Below are 15,696 nucleotides of genomic sequence, written 5' to 3' on the forward strand. Positions count from 1 at the left end.
CAGTTATACATACATGTAATTCAATTTGTCATTTTGGAAACATTGACCATGTTATTTCTAGGCAACATTTTTTCCTATATTTTTCACTTTCAGATATATTGTATTATTTTCCATGTTTCAAATTTGTTCTCATAAAAACATTCCTGTTGGAGCCGACTAAGATCCATCTTAGTCCAGCATTTCCTTTTTCACGGTGTCCAACCAAATGCGTCTGGGCTGCTCACAAGATGGAGCCATACTCCTGTCTTACTGGTGTTTCTGTGCAGCTGGTATTTGGGACATGCTAAAATTTGTAACCCTTGTTAGACTCTAATCTTCAGGATGTGCTAGAACATCTTCTGATAATACAGTGTGCTTTGGATGTCCCAATTTCTATCCTGGGAAAGTCAGTACAGGTTCAGGTATCAGTCCAACAAGTAGTTCTCAACTTATGACCCCAGTGGGGACCAGAACTTTCATCGCTAAGTGATGCAGTTCTTAAGTAAGTCACACCCAATTTTAGAACTTTTTTTGCTGCAGTCTTTAACTGTATCACCACAGTTGTTAAGTGAATCCAAATTCTCCCATTGACTTTGCTTGTTGGATGCCCCCTATGAAGGTTGCAAATGGCGATCATGTGACAATGGGAAATTGCAACTTTCATAAATATATGTCAGTTGCCAAGTGTCCGAATTTTAATCATGCAATTACAGAGGTGCTGCAATGTGATAAATATGAGGACTGGCTGTAAGTCAGTTTTTTTCAGCCCATCATAACTTTGAATGATCAATAAATGAATGGTTGTAAATCAAAGAGTATATATCTTCTACAACAGAGTTGTCAAACTTGTGGCATCACATCACCATGTGACTTCCCCCTCCCCTTTGCTAAACCAGGGGTGGGTGTTGCCAGCCCGGGACACATCCGGCCCTTGAGTCATGAGTTTGACACCCTTGTTCTACAGCAAAGGCAGGTACAAAGTATTAATTCAGTTTTTCTGCAAACTCATATTCTCTAGCATTTATTTCATTATTTTGCCACCATTGTTTAGGTGATTACCTAAACTGGTAAAGTTGGCTGATATGCAACTTTAAATATGAATTTCAAAATTCTTGTTTAATGATTTTGTAATTCATTTCTCAGTTATTTTAAATTTTATTTGTATTATTTATTATCACTTTACACCATCTCTGTCAGGGTTTATAATATCACAATCATTTCACAGTGCTGCTTGTGCAGGCAGAAGTTAGAAAACACCACTTTTATTAAGGGACAAGAAAAAAAATGGACAGACTGCCCTTGCAGTGAGCCAATGATGGTTGAGAGCAATATCATATTTTCAACTCCTCAGAGAAGGATTAGTGAGCTAAATTTCTCTCAGGGCAAGCCAGACATTCAGATGATCTCTAAAAGTTATGCTAAAAGTTCTACACTCGGAATGTTTATACTTTAAAATCTTAGTAAATTGCTCTGTTTATGTCAAAATCATTTCTACATCAACTTCCCTAATTAACTATATTGTATTCTTACATTCTTTGCCCTCCTGTCAACTATAAAGGGACATGCCCTTGAGCAAGCAATTATTAGTCAGAAACCACAACTGGAGAAACTGATTGCTACAACTGCACACTTGAAAATGCCCTGGTTCCATGGGATGATATCTCGGGGGGATTCAGAGCAACGCCTACTTCTGGGTACAAAGACCAATGGGAAATTTTTGTAAGTATACATTTTTTCCTACAGGTTCCATGACAATGCTAAAAAAACAGAAGAAGAGTAGGAAAAATAATCAAAACAATGTTTTTAACCATTCCAACATTTCTTTTTAATATGAGTCATTGCAGTTCCAATGTTTACTTAAAACAGCATTCATGATTTCTTTACAGTGGCACGATCAGCTCTTTACAGTATAAAGAATGTCATGTTCACTGATTGTGGAGCTGAAATTTTTTTTCATACACTATCACCGTCTCTAAAAATAAAATGGACAAATTAAGGGTAGGTGGTGGTTATAATCTCTGTAGCTAAATAGAAGGTCCATATTTAAGTTAGTTCATAGTTCATTTGGTTATTTAATGTCAGAACCTGGATGAACAACTAGAGAACTAGTTCATGCTCTCCTTTTGTGCATCCAGAGGATTGGTTTGAAAAAGTAGATCCTGAAATAAGTAGACTATGGCCTGCCTTTATTTTTGCATGAAAATTTTGCATTCTTCATTCTGTTCAATGGAAGAAATCATTGTGACATCAAAACTCTTAACAATATTATTTATTGCTGTTAAGAGAAATAAAAATAATAATACTATTTCTCCCTCTGTCACTCATTTTACATTGAAAGATATTGAATTTCACAGATATTTCCATATTCTTTTCTCTAAAACTATAGTTAGTTTGCTATGCTTTCTGACCATGTTTATACCATTTATACAATTTTTCAAAGTAGGTATTGTCCCATACGTTACGATGTACTCTTTAATCTTCTTTTGTTCTGCAGTATTATTTTTAGATTAGCATTACATACTTTGAACTCATATCTAAAAGCATTGTCTTTCTTTTTGCTGCACTGTTTACAAAGTTACTCTAAGCTTGACCTAAGAAAAGTCCTTCTGTGACTAGAATTCTACATTGTTGCTGAAAACTCTTGAAGTCCACAGACATAGAAGCTACCCAGGTTAAAGAAAACGAAAATAGAACTGCTTTCAGGAAAAGAAGAATGAAGACTTGACCCAAAATGCTATAGCACGATCTCCCTTATCAATTATTACCAGTATTCCGGCTTGAAAGAAAAAATAATGAATTACCTAATAACCCTGAAACAAATCTTACTTGCTGAGGATAATCAAGGGAAAAGTTACAGTTCATAGGTTTCATCTACCATTTAGATTGCAGATTGCAGTAGCCCCAAGAGATAGGCAAATACCTACTGTGATCTTAATAAAAGATCTCTAATAATTTACTAAACAAGTAACAGACCAATATAATAAATCAGATGAGCTGCATAATATGTGGTTTTATTACAAAACTCTTTTCTAGTATCATGAAAACCAAACCTGAATTGTGTGAAAGTCTAAATTGTGTAAATACAGAAAAATGCTGTAATTTGCAGATAAAAATATTCTGATCTATTTGTATTTCCTGTCTTTTTTATGAGAACTAATCTATTAATAGGTCAATCAAAAAATACACAGAATGATAATAAATCAGGAACTGGAATATATCAGTCATTCATGGAAGCTTGGAAACAATGTATTAAGATCACATGTTATATTTTTTTACAGATTGTGATCACAGAATGAATATAAATCCGTAGGTTTTTTTTTTTTTAAGTAGCCTTCATTTTTCCTTATTTTACAACTTTTAGAACTTTTAACCTTCTCAGAACATGTTTTGGTAATAAGTAAAAATGAATAAGTAAATAAGTAATAAGTAAAAATGAATAAGTAAAAATGAAACCAATTTGGATGGTAGTCCTCCTTATTTGGTGTCATTCGGGTATATTAAAGTGCATTTTTTTCCCAAAGCATTTAGAAGGCATTAGATCGAGGTACAGTGGATTGCTATAAAACATCATGGTGTTACAGTCAGGATAAGACACTTTGTAGATATTAATATCTTTTCTTACGGATATTGTAAAGCTAAATAGATTCATCTTGATAGATATATTCCCTACTGTTTTCCACTTACTCTCTTGTAATCCCTTCTTTTCCAGTCTCTCCATTCTGCAAGATGGGGAGAGAGGAACAGATCAGATATGGGAGAGATTGCCTAGAGAAATTATTTGTTATTTTTCCTATTTTATTTTCCCACTCCAAAATAAAACTTTTCATGGTTTCAGTATCTACAAATGAGCAATATAGTCTAGTCATGGAAGACAAACATCAAATTTACTATAAATCATAATACACTAAGAGAAAAATGATATTTTTTATATTAGTTGTGATTTCTAAAATAGGCATACATATTCAGAAAAAATTTGAAAATGTTGGAATGTTTTATTATATCTGGTGGTCAATTTTTGTGGGAAATGATCAACTGCAGGATGAACCAAATTATAAATACTGACTTTTGTTTGCTACCAGTTATTTTCCTGTTAGGTATTGCTAAATTTTACATAAACATATAAAATAGATTGAACTGTCTTTATATATGATATTTGCTGCCAGGATATTTTGTAAATCACATTTCATTCTGTTGATAGCTTGCTGCCATATCTGAGATTTGGGTTCTCTTAAAATAAGTGTTCTTTAAAGCAAGATGAGGGACATGGTGGCTCAGTGACACTGAGCTTGTCAATCAGAAAGGTTGGCAATTTGGCGGTTCGAATCCCTAGTGCTGCGTAATGGAGTGAGCTTCTGTTACTTGTCCCAGCTTCTGCCAACCTAGCAATTCGAAAGCATGTAAAAATGCAAGTAGAAAAATAGGAACCACCTTTGGTGGGAAGATAACAGTGTTCCGTGCGCCTTCGGCATTTAGTCATGCCAGCCACATGACCACGGAGATGTCTTTAGACAGCGCTGGCTCTTCAGCTTTGAAACAGAGATGAGCGCTGCCCCCTAGAGTCTAACCCTAACCTTTACCTTAAACCGATGGTTTATTTTCAGTAGGTAAATCTTTAAAATTTATTTTAAAATTATTTTTAATAATAATTAAACATAACAGTATTAAAACTGCTGAAGTATTAAAATGTCATGAGGATAACATTTGAGATGTTTCTTTCAGTGGAATAAGTTCTGCTTTAATTTTAATTTTATCTTAACATTATTCTATAAACTTTTCCGTCTAATTTGCAATTTCCATTTTTTTCTCCTTTTCCTTTTAAAATAAACTATTCATTCTTTTTTTAAAAAAAAACCTCAGTCTGAACCACATAATAATAATAATCATCCTTGTTTATCTACTGATGGCTGGAGCAGTTGTAGTTTGGGCAATGTATTCCAACATGTTTTCCCATGAATATTAAGTTAGATTTTCATAGCCCTTCTCTTTAAATAGATTATAATTTACCTTATTATTATTATTTTACTTTTTAGGATTAGGGAAAGAGATAACAGTGGATCCTATGCACTTTGTTTACTCAATGAAGGCAAGGTAGCACATTATCGCATAGATAAAGACAAGAAAGGAAAACTTTCAATACCAGATGGAAAGAAATTTGATACTTTATGTCAGGTATGTTGACTGGTATTCACTTAACTATTTTACTTGTTTGCTGGTTATATACATATTTATGTTGCTGTAAGTGTCCACAGTTTTAAACAATTTCTGTAATTATTTACATACTTAGATTTATTTAAGCCTTATATGTGTGTGTTGTGCAGTTGTGTGTATAAAATATGTCATGTTTAATATTGATTAAATTAACCTATCAAATTAGGATAATCCGGCAAGTTTTATGGCAGAGCAAATTCAGAAAGATATTTGTAATAATAGATCTACTACAGAGCTATTATATTTAGATCTATAATGTATCTATTATATTTAGATCTTCATTTATACCTACATGAAAATAGCTATTGAAAAAAATCTAGAAATTCTTTTCAGAATATTTCAAATATTTTAGGTATCTTGAGTGAGATTCTCAAAATGTCTCAAAAGGGAGACTACCTTGGGAAATCGTAATCTTGGAAAAGAGGCAAACTATTGTAATAAACAGATAATTATTTTTCCAAAAAAATTATTTGAAAAATTAGACACGACTACACACAAAACCATGCATAGAAGGAAAAAAAAAAAACAAATATATTTAAATTGTCATCCCTCATAGAATAGTGATAAATATATTTGAAAGGTAATAATTCTTGCCTTTATCTATTTTTAAGTGTTTTAATTGTTGTGACATTATTTTAATTGTTGGTTGAACTTCACTCATTCAATGAGATGGACATCCCTATCTTATACCCCCTATGTAACGTTGTAGAGCAGGAGTGTCAAACTCAATTTCATTGAGGGCCACATCAGGGTTGTGTTTGACCTTGGAGGGCCAGAGGTAGGCTTGGCCATGAGTGGGCATGCCATGCTAGGCGTGGCCAGCTCAACATCACTCATGTCAGGACATCTGTAGTGGCTAAGTGCTAAGGTAAGACTTCCCTGAGACCCTACCTCACACTCATTATAATCTCCCTTCCTTCCTTCCTTCCTTCCTTCCTTCCTTCCTTCCTTCCTTCCTTCCTTTTCTTCTTTTTCTTCCTTCTCCCTTCTCCTTTCTTCTCCCTTCCCCTCTTTCTTTATTTTTCCTTCCTTGCTCTCTTCCCATCTTTTTCTTTCCTCTTTCCCTTTTCCCTTTCCTGTCCCTTCTTGCATGTTCAAATGCAAAACGGGAAACATTTGGTTTTAGTTTGTTTTGATAGTCCTCTGCCAGCGAAAACGTAGTCCGGGAGGGCATGGGCACTCCACGCACCCAATTTTTGGCCACAACAATCTCCTGCGGTCCTCTGTCAGCAAAAACAGAGCTCCATTTTCATTGGCAGAGGCACTGCAGACTGGTCCTTTGCTGTTTCTAAGCCAACCCTGCAGGCCAGATCTAAGTACCCCGGGGGGACCTTGAGTTTGACAATCCTGTTGTAGAGTGAATTCCTTTTAGTTTGTATACTAAAACTTTACTCCTATTTCTTTTTGATGGAAAAGGACAGTTAAAATTGTTAAAATAAATAAATTGTGCATTGTGACATCACAACACAAACTATGTAGCTTACATACTTGTGCCTAATTTCAGGAAACGTTTGAAAAGTGAGGATTTGTATTCCGACATGATGGACTATTAATCAGTTTTGCATCAACAAAAGTTGTACTGGATTTTTATGAATAATTTTAGAAGTGAGATGAACTATTAATTTTACTGTATTTTGACTGTATGAAAATGAGAATCCTTAATACAGATTTCTCAAATTTTATTTATGACTTTTAATGTTATTCATATACTGATTAAAAAAATCTCTCATACCACCTATATAACATATTTGAATGAATTCCTTTTAGTTTGTATACTAAAACTTTACTCATATTTCTTGTTGATGGAAAAGGACAGTTAAAAAGAGAGAGGCAATTACTTCTACTGGTAATTGTGCCATAAATGTTGTACAAGTAGTCCTCAACTTATGATCACAACTGAGCCCAAAATTTATGTTGCTAAGTGACAAATTTGTTAAGTGAATTTTGCCCCTAGTACGACTTTTCTTGCCACCTTTGTTAACTGAATCACTGCAGTTGCTAAATTAGTAACATGGCTGTTAAGTGAATCAGGTTTCCTCACTGACTTGGCTTATCAGATGATGATCACATGACCCAGAACACTGCAACGGTCATAAATGTGAGTCAGTTGTTAAGCAGCTGAATGTAAATCACATGACCATGGGGATGCTGCAACAGTCATAAGTGTGAAAAATGGTCATAAGTCATTTTTTCAATGTTGTTGTAACTTTGAATGGTCACTAAAGGAACTGTTGTAAGTTGAGGACTACCTCTACTATTATTCTGTCTGCAGAAAACTGAGTTAAAAGAGTAGTAAACAAGCCAAATTGTTACTTTCTCTGGGTGGTTTGTTTTTAAATACATAGTTCTTTAATGAGATCAGAAGTTTATTTTGATCAAACATGAAAAATGTACAGCAGTTGGGTCCATACAATCTAATTTTCTAATGCTTATATACTTATATTCTTTTCCCATATGAGATAGTTTGCATATTAGCAAATGAATATGATGTTGCCTCATCATATTTCCAATCTTGGGGTGTACAAGTCTAATGTCTGCATAAATCTATTCAACTCAATGGTTGGAGGAAAAGAGAGACGTATATGTAGCTCAGCAAGGCTATTTAAGTTTTATTATGAGTGTAAATCTCACATACTTTAGAAGAAAACAATCTGATTATCACATAGTTATCAAAACAAGACTGTGGAAATTGGACCTCCTGCTCCAAGAAGAAGCCAAAAAGAATGAACAATATAACATAATACAAAAAAATGGAATAGTTATTCTATAAACGGCCCTTGTACTTGAAATGCTGCAATTTTTTTCATGATAGCTTTCTAATTTTAATAAAATTACTTATCAGAAGTTCTCACCTTCTTATAAAATTGCCAAGTTATTTCCAGTCCTGCTTGTTCCTGCTTGTTATTTATATGCAGTATTAAGTAGAAATTATAATCCAAAATTTTAGTTGTGGGCTGAAACAAAACATTTAATAGCTTGTACATGCATTTGTTTTTGTTTAATTGCTGCTACTGGTATTTCATTTTATCCAAATGACAGCTAGTGGAACATTATTCCTATAAAGCAGATGGACTTCTAAGAATAATCACAGAGCCCGTTAAAGATCCAGATTTTCAATCAAGAAATAGTAAGTGGCTTATATTTTTAAAATATGGAAGTCAAATCCATACACTGTGTGCGTTACTAACATCTGATTGTGTCAAGAAGATGAAAAAAATTCCTAGTAGTGAAATTTAAAGTAGCCTAACAGTGTCATTATTGGCATTATTAACTTAATTTTTCTGAAATACAGTTTCTTAAAAAAAAACATAATAAGTATCTCTTGCAGGGGTGTCAAACTATTGCAGAATTTCATTGAGAGCCGCATCAGGGCTGTGGTTGACCTCGCGGGGTGCATGCGTAGCTGACTGGGTGGATGTGGCTGACTGGGTTGGTGTGACCAGCTTGACACCGCTCATAGGGTGGGCATGGACAACTGAGTGGGTGTGGCCAGCTTGACCTCATTCACTGCTCATGGCCAACTGGATAGACCGTGACCAACTGGGTGAGTGTGACTAGCTTGACGCCGCTCACTGGGCATGGCTTACTTGGGATGGCTGGGTCAGGACAGAACAAGTCATACCAGGTAACTTGATGTGGGGACAATTTGGCACCCCACAAGTTCCTTGCCTCCCCAAATTTCTAGCAGCCAAGTGCTTGCGCGCACACACATACATTCCAAGTTTGGGGACCTTCATCAACATAGGAAGGAGAGGACCTCCCTAAGTCCAGGCATGATTGGCAGTTTATAAGCTCAGATGTGGACAAAAGTCTCCAAGCTTGGAATGATGTGTGTGTGTGTATGCGCGCATGTGCACGTGCGTATGCACAGCACGCCAACGGAGATGTTCTTCCCCCAATCCCAGACATCATTGACATTTCTCTGTCTAGTGTACTCTCCCAGCAAAAGAGGAGTCGGAGGATGGTGCTGTTGTGTGTGGAAACATGGAGGATAAACTTTGCAGGAGGCAGTTTCCTCTGAGTCCAACTTCTGCCATGACAGATCTCTGGACAGCAAGAGGCAGCGGCAGGGGAACAGTACTCCCTGGTCCTGCATGAGGGAGGCTGGCCCTTCTCAAAAGGGAAATCCTGTTTCCAATTTTGTGTAGTAAGGATGCTAGCTTGTTGGGGCAGCCTTCCCTCATGCTGCTTCCCCACCAGCCCCTCCTCCTCTCCAGAGATCTCTCAGGATAGAGTGGAGGTATGCATCAGTGAGAACCATTCTCTGTACGGAGAAAAGTTGCTGACACAGGTATGTAGTTTCAAACATGCATAGCATTCGAGCAGCTTTTAGGTGGAGTTGAGAAATCATTTCAGGGATGAACCTGGTGAATTGTGGATAGAGGAAAAAATAAGCAATCCACCATCACTCCAAAGCTGGTCTAACAGCCACAAAGCTACTTAATATCTCTAGTTAAGCTATCTCCATTTCTGATCAGGTTCTGATATTTTCAGGGCTGCCTTTCAATGTCTCCAATTGTAGAGGAGGGGGGGGAACGAAGACACAATCCAGCTTTCCCAAATAAGAAACAAGGAACCACGGTTTCCCATCTTTTCCCAACAACTCTCCAATATCCAAGAATACAAATATCCATCCAAAATTTAGCTTTCTTAGGCTTTTTCAGGCAGTGCTAGTTAATCCCTCATGGCCTTGTGGATCTGTCTTTTTGTGGGGGACCCAAAGCAATCCATCCATTGACTTCCAGACATTTTCCACAAAGCCTTGGAGCATGGTATGCTTTGGGGGCCCAGGGGATGGGGGCTCATGGAAGAGGATCAGAGGTGGGTTCCAATGGGTTCAGACTGGTTCAGCCGAGTAGATAGTAACTCGGCCGCCCATGCACCCAAACTGGTTCTATTGTCAGCGCCATCTTGATTTTTGGTTCTGCTCATGCATGGAACAATCTCCATTGCAGAAATGTAATTTTTTCCCCTTTTCTAACGTTCTGCACATGCACAGATCTTTTTTGATATAAATGTGCATGCGCGCAAAGCATACATTCGGCATGCACACAAAATTCTTTTTGCACTGAACCGGCACTAATGGCGGTAGCAACCCACCCCTGAAAAGGATGCCAATCAGGTGTTGGGTGCCAGTGGTTTAACATGTGTGGTGTGCCAATAAAGGGTTTTGAGCCTCTGGGCAGTGTCTCATGTGTCACCCACATTTTCCCCAAGTGATATCAGGGTACCTCATCACCTTTGAGTGATATCCTCCACTTTAAGTACCTTTAAAATGGTAGGCAAATTCACAATGGATAATCGAGTTTGGCATGAAGGTGCTATCTGGATCAGAATACATATTGTAGTAATTTTTATTTCTGTTACAAGGTCTATTGCTGTATTTTATGTGTAATATAAAATTACGATACATACAATTCAAATCGCATTGTTCTTTACCACAATGGTGTATTGCATCTAATTTTGTGAATTAAAATCTAACAGGCCTAAAAATTTCAACACGCTAAATATCATGTAATACTTGACTAAAAACTGTAATACCCTTGCAATTTCCAGGATGGCCCCGCAGGTCGGATCCAACCACCTCGCAGGCTGGATCCAACCTGCGGGCCTTGAGTGTGACACCCCTGATCTATTACATTAATTAGAGAAACATACTTTTCTCTCAGTTTGGAGTGGTAAGATGTGGTGGAGGGCTGTATGAGGGTGGACAGACATTTATGTAGCAATATGTGATCCATTCCATCTCCAAAATGACATTGGATCAGATATGAATGGCATATTCTTGGAAACGAGGAGTGTGCAAATATTTTAAAGAATTTTTTGCCTAGCACATTGCACAAATGAAGTGTGACTCCCATAAACATTGTCGTTAAAGGGACTTTAGCACAGGTGGGTTCTTACCTGTTCGCAACTATTCGGTAGAACCGGTTCGTCAAATCTACCGAACCAGTTAGAAGAGGTTCCACCAGTGGACCTGTAAAGCAGGCCACACCTACAGAAGAGGTTTCAAAAATTTTTGAAACCCACCAATGGACCTTAGCTAACTTGGCTGCTTTCAGATTGTAGATCCATGTCACTAAAACCAAACTTCCACTGCGAGTGCTGGTAAAACAGAACTTCACTATCATACGAAACTACATTTTTCTTGATTTATAATAATCTGTAGTTAGTTTACACATCGGGAAAATCTGACATGATAAGGGTTCTATCCACCTGGAGCCAATTTTGGGAGAGTTAGCACATTTTGCTCCCAATTTGATCTTTTGCTGATGATGAACTAGTAATGAGGCTCTTCTACTTTCCAGCCTGTTGAAAAACCCTCTAGTAAATTGCAAAAGTACAAGATCATCTTGAGCAGTAGACAAAAACTTTTCTATTCCAGAAAAATCTGTTCCAGGATCAATTCACATGTGCTCATTTGTTTACTTTCATTTTGTTTTAAATGGGAACTGAATTTGTCTTTGCATGGAGATAAAGCCTATCTTTGCTCCTTGATGCTGATCTTAATAATAAGTCACAACTGATATTTTTAGAGTAATTGATATATCTTTTTACCTTAGATTCCTTACCCCCAAAAGTTTCTAAGCCTCGCAACTCCACGGTAAGAAAATATACTGATGAAAACGAGTAATATTTTAAATAATACAAAGTCTGGCAATATTTCAGTGTTTTGCATGGTTTATGTATTTGTTCTTGCTGAATAGTGAATTAAAATAAGTTTCAAAAATAAGTTGCAAATTACCTTTTTATGCATTTTCATAAATATGCTTGCTGTTGTTTTTAAATTTTACATAATATTAATTTATTAAAAGGCAACTATAGCACCAGTGATTACTGAATATTCATATATGGGTTTTTATCTGGTACAAATAAAATATTAGCTATCATTTTTCAAATTTTGAAACACTAATTCTGTTTTCAGAATAGCTAAAGAAATAAGTAGTTTTAGATTAATTTGTTTGCTCTGTAAGCAAGTGCATATAGGATTTGAATGCATTAGAAACAGAAAGTATAATTGAAGAACATGAAATAAAATAATGAGAATAAATACTGTATGTGACAAAGTTGCAGAGATTCATATAAAATATTTGAATAAGTAGAGAAAATAATAAGCACACTCCGATAAGGCTCTTGGTCCCAAACATTAAACATTATTGGAAATTCCTGCCCTAGTTTGTGAGACTGGATTTTATCCTTTCCATTCACTTCATGCTAGAACAAGCATGTAAGTGAAAGTGATTGTTTTAAACTTGTTTGCACTAGTTAAAATACTTTTATCTCTTATGTTAGACAAATCTATTAATTGTGATAAGCCGATAATGTGACCAGTTGATAGAGCTGATCATTGTGCCTTATAAATTGGTGCTTTATGCTTATCTGCAAACATGTTTAAACAAACTAGGCCTTAAATTTCAGTATAGATGGCTACTTGTGGTAGATTTGTGAAGCAGTTACCCAAGAGCCTATATCTGGAAATGAATTAATATGTATCATAATTTCCTCTAGAACAGTGGTTCTCAACCTGTGGGCCACAACCCCTTTGGGGGTCGAACGACCTTTTCACAGGGGTCACTAAGACCATCGGAACTCTAAGCTTTAAACTCCACCTCGCGTACCTCGAAACCCCCCGCGGATGGGCTCCGGAGTCATACCAGCCGCGCAGAGCATCACTGCGGCTCCACGCTGTAGAAAACATGGGTGCACATGTACACCCTGTACAATTACAGCCTTGGACACTTCGTAATGGCGGGGAAGTGTTCTCATTCTGACAAAGCGCTGTCTTGTCTTTCACAGTCACCTAGTTTCCAATTGGGGGGGAAGAAATCCTCTGCATGGATCCCCCCAATTGGAAACCAGGCAGCTGTGAAAGATGTGTGGGGTCCGGAGCCCATCTGTGCTGCCGAGAATGGGGTGCTGGGAGTTGGGCTGCGCGCGGAGCCGCCAGCGGCCAGGGCGCTCTGAAGTAGCACCAGCCAGCATGTCCTGCAAGAAAAGCCCCAGAGGCAAGGGCAGCAGCGGTGCATCATCCTCTGTCCTGCCCATCACCCAGCAACGCGCTGCCGCCACCACTTTATCGGGCTGGGAGTGGGGGCAGCCTCATTTCCAATTGGGGTGAAGAAATCTTCTGCATGGATCCCCCCCAATTGAAAATGAGACGGCTGTGAAAGGTGTGTGGGGTCCGGAGCCCATATGCAGGGGGAGGGGTCCCCCTCACGTTCCTCGTCTTCCCAGATGGGCTCCGGAGTCATCGCCAGCTGCGCAGAGCCTCGTTGTGGCTCCACGCCATTGAAAACATAGGCACGTGGCTTGCACACACCCAGTAAATTACAGCCTCGAAGACTTTCCCCCAGGGAAAAACACTACTGTCAGGTACTTTTAACCTGTGATTAAAGGTGACCACAATATGTCTGTGTGTGTGTGTGTGTGAGTGAGAGACAGACAGACAGACACACACACACACACACACAGAGTGACAGAGATGGGGGAGGGAGGGGAGAGACACAGAGACAGACAGACAAACAGACAGAGGCACAGAGAGAGAGAGACAAACAGAGAGAGACACACACACAGAAAATGAGTGAGAGACAGACAGATACACACACAGAGTGACAGATGGGGAGGGAGGGAAAAACAGACAGAGAGAGACACAGGGAGAGAGACACAGAGAGTGAGTGATTAAGTGAGTTAGTTAGTGAGAGACAGAGATGGGGGAGGGAGGAGAGAGACAGAGATACAGAGAGAGAAGACAGAAGGGGGGAGTGGGGAGAGACAAAGAGCCACACACAGAGAGACAGAGAGAGAAAGAGAGAGAAAGATATATTCTCTTAATATATAGATATATTAAGAAATATTTCACAATATATAATTACATATTGTTTTTGTGATTAATCACTATGCTTTAATTATGTTCAATTTATAACAATACAAATACATCCTGCATATCAGATATTTACATTACAGTTCATAACAGTAGCAAAATTACAGTTATAGAGTAGCAACGAAAATCATTTTATGGTTGGGGCTCATCACAACATGAGGAACTGTATTAAAGGGTTGCAGCATTAGGAAGGTTGAGAACCAATGCTCTAGAAAGAATCTCCAAAAACTTTGGTTTCACAGAAGCTATTTATAGTTATATTTCCATAAATATATTAATTAGACCAAAATGATAAAACATTTTCTTAATGGATTGCATGAGGATGGTGTATGTTATCAATAAATTAAATTCCATTTCCAATATTCAAATATACATAAAATAAATTATACCATTGGGGGAAATAAATAAAAAATTGAAGTTTTCCAACCAACAAAATTTCTTAATATCTCCTATATTATTGCTAAATATATAATCATAAGGCTGCATGTCCCAGTTATGACCTTTAAAACTAATAACAGAGCAAGCTGACTATAAAGCCAAAAGTTCTAATTAAAAATACCATGACCTGACAATTGCGCGATAGACATGCGCACTGACAAAATAGCGCCAATTAAAATGTGACGTCAAAATCGCGACGACAAATGCGCAACAACAAAATCGCGATGACAAAAGCACGATGACAAGCACAATAAAATCGAAAAAATTACTGTTAGGGTTAGGGTTAGGGTTATAGTTTGTCTATAGTTTGTTGATGACGCGATTTTGTCATCGCGCATTTGTCGGCCCGCTATTGTCAAAAATCAATTAGCGATTTTGACGGCGCTCATTTGTCCGTCGAGGTTTTGTCGGCGCGCATATGTCTATCGCACATTTATCAGTGAACCAAAAATACAACTATTGTCATGAAATCCAGAATTGTTTCTACTTATAATAGATCATTGTAATCAATAAACCTGCAAATGAATAATTTAAGATCTATTGATTTTAGTGGATTTCTTTTAAAATAAAAGAATTTAGTTTGAATTTAGCCAGTGTTTTGATGGAAGCAAACATCCACTTAACTTTAAAAAACACTGATTATAATGTACATCATAAAATATGCTATACTTAGAACAGATCTATTGTAAATGACGGAAAAAAATAGATATGGATTTTTTTTCATATTTTCTTCATACATTTATTTATTCTTTTGATATCTTTTATGGTTTCTAGACTTGGTCAACAGGTGGAATTATCACCAGAATCAAATCATACACTTTCCCAAAGCCAGGAAGCCAAAAGGTGCAATTAAACAGAGTTTTGTTAAATCCTACCATAAATTTAAAAATTACCTTCATTTTGCTGACTTAAAAACCTTTTTGTAGTTTATTCTGCTTCTTGTTGCTAATCTCCTCTGAGCATCTAGCACCTTTCTTCAGCTTTTATTTCTTAATTTATATAATTAACCCATAGCTATTTTATACTTGGACATGCATTTTCTTTGTTTTGAAATACAACAATTATTTGCTTTATAATAATTATATTGGTTAGAAAGAAAATAAATATTTTACAAGCAGATCTAATTTCTGAAACATCAGGCAGCCTAAGTTTACTGGGCTCCCATTGCAATGCATTGTCCTTCTCTGAAT

At 37.0% G+C, this 15,696-nt stretch overlaps 1 protein-coding gene across 7 annotated transcripts in view; it reads left to right on the plus strand.

The window, feature by feature from the left end:
- The window catches only part of SYK (spleen associated tyrosine kinase), a 48,170-nt gene that overhangs the window by 13,105 nt on the left and 19,369 nt on the right, over positions 1 to 15,696 (plus strand). For 5 of the 7 annotated variants that reach the window (XM_032213313.1, XM_032213312.1, XM_032213315.1 and 2 more), the window contains exons 3-7: positions 1,538 to 1,698; positions 5,010 to 5,148; positions 8,227 to 8,314; positions 11,751 to 11,791; positions 15,281 to 15,349. In XM_032213313.1, coding sequence (XP_032069204.1) covers positions 1,538 to 1,698; positions 5,010 to 5,148; positions 8,227 to 8,314; positions 11,751 to 11,791; positions 15,281 to 15,349 — 498 coding nt within the window. The remainder of the gene's footprint in view (positions 1 to 1,537; positions 1,699 to 5,009; positions 5,149 to 8,226; positions 8,315 to 11,750; positions 11,792 to 15,280; positions 15,350 to 15,696) is intronic. The other 2 variants (XM_032213317.1, XM_032213318.1) reach the window with 2 other exon arrangements.

Source organism: Thamnophis elegans, chromosome 3, assembly GCF_009769535.1.
Source record: "Thamnophis elegans isolate rThaEle1 chromosome 3, rThaEle1.pri, whole genome shotgun sequence".
NCBI lineage: Eukaryota > Metazoa > Chordata > Lepidosauria > Squamata > Colubridae > Thamnophis > Thamnophis elegans.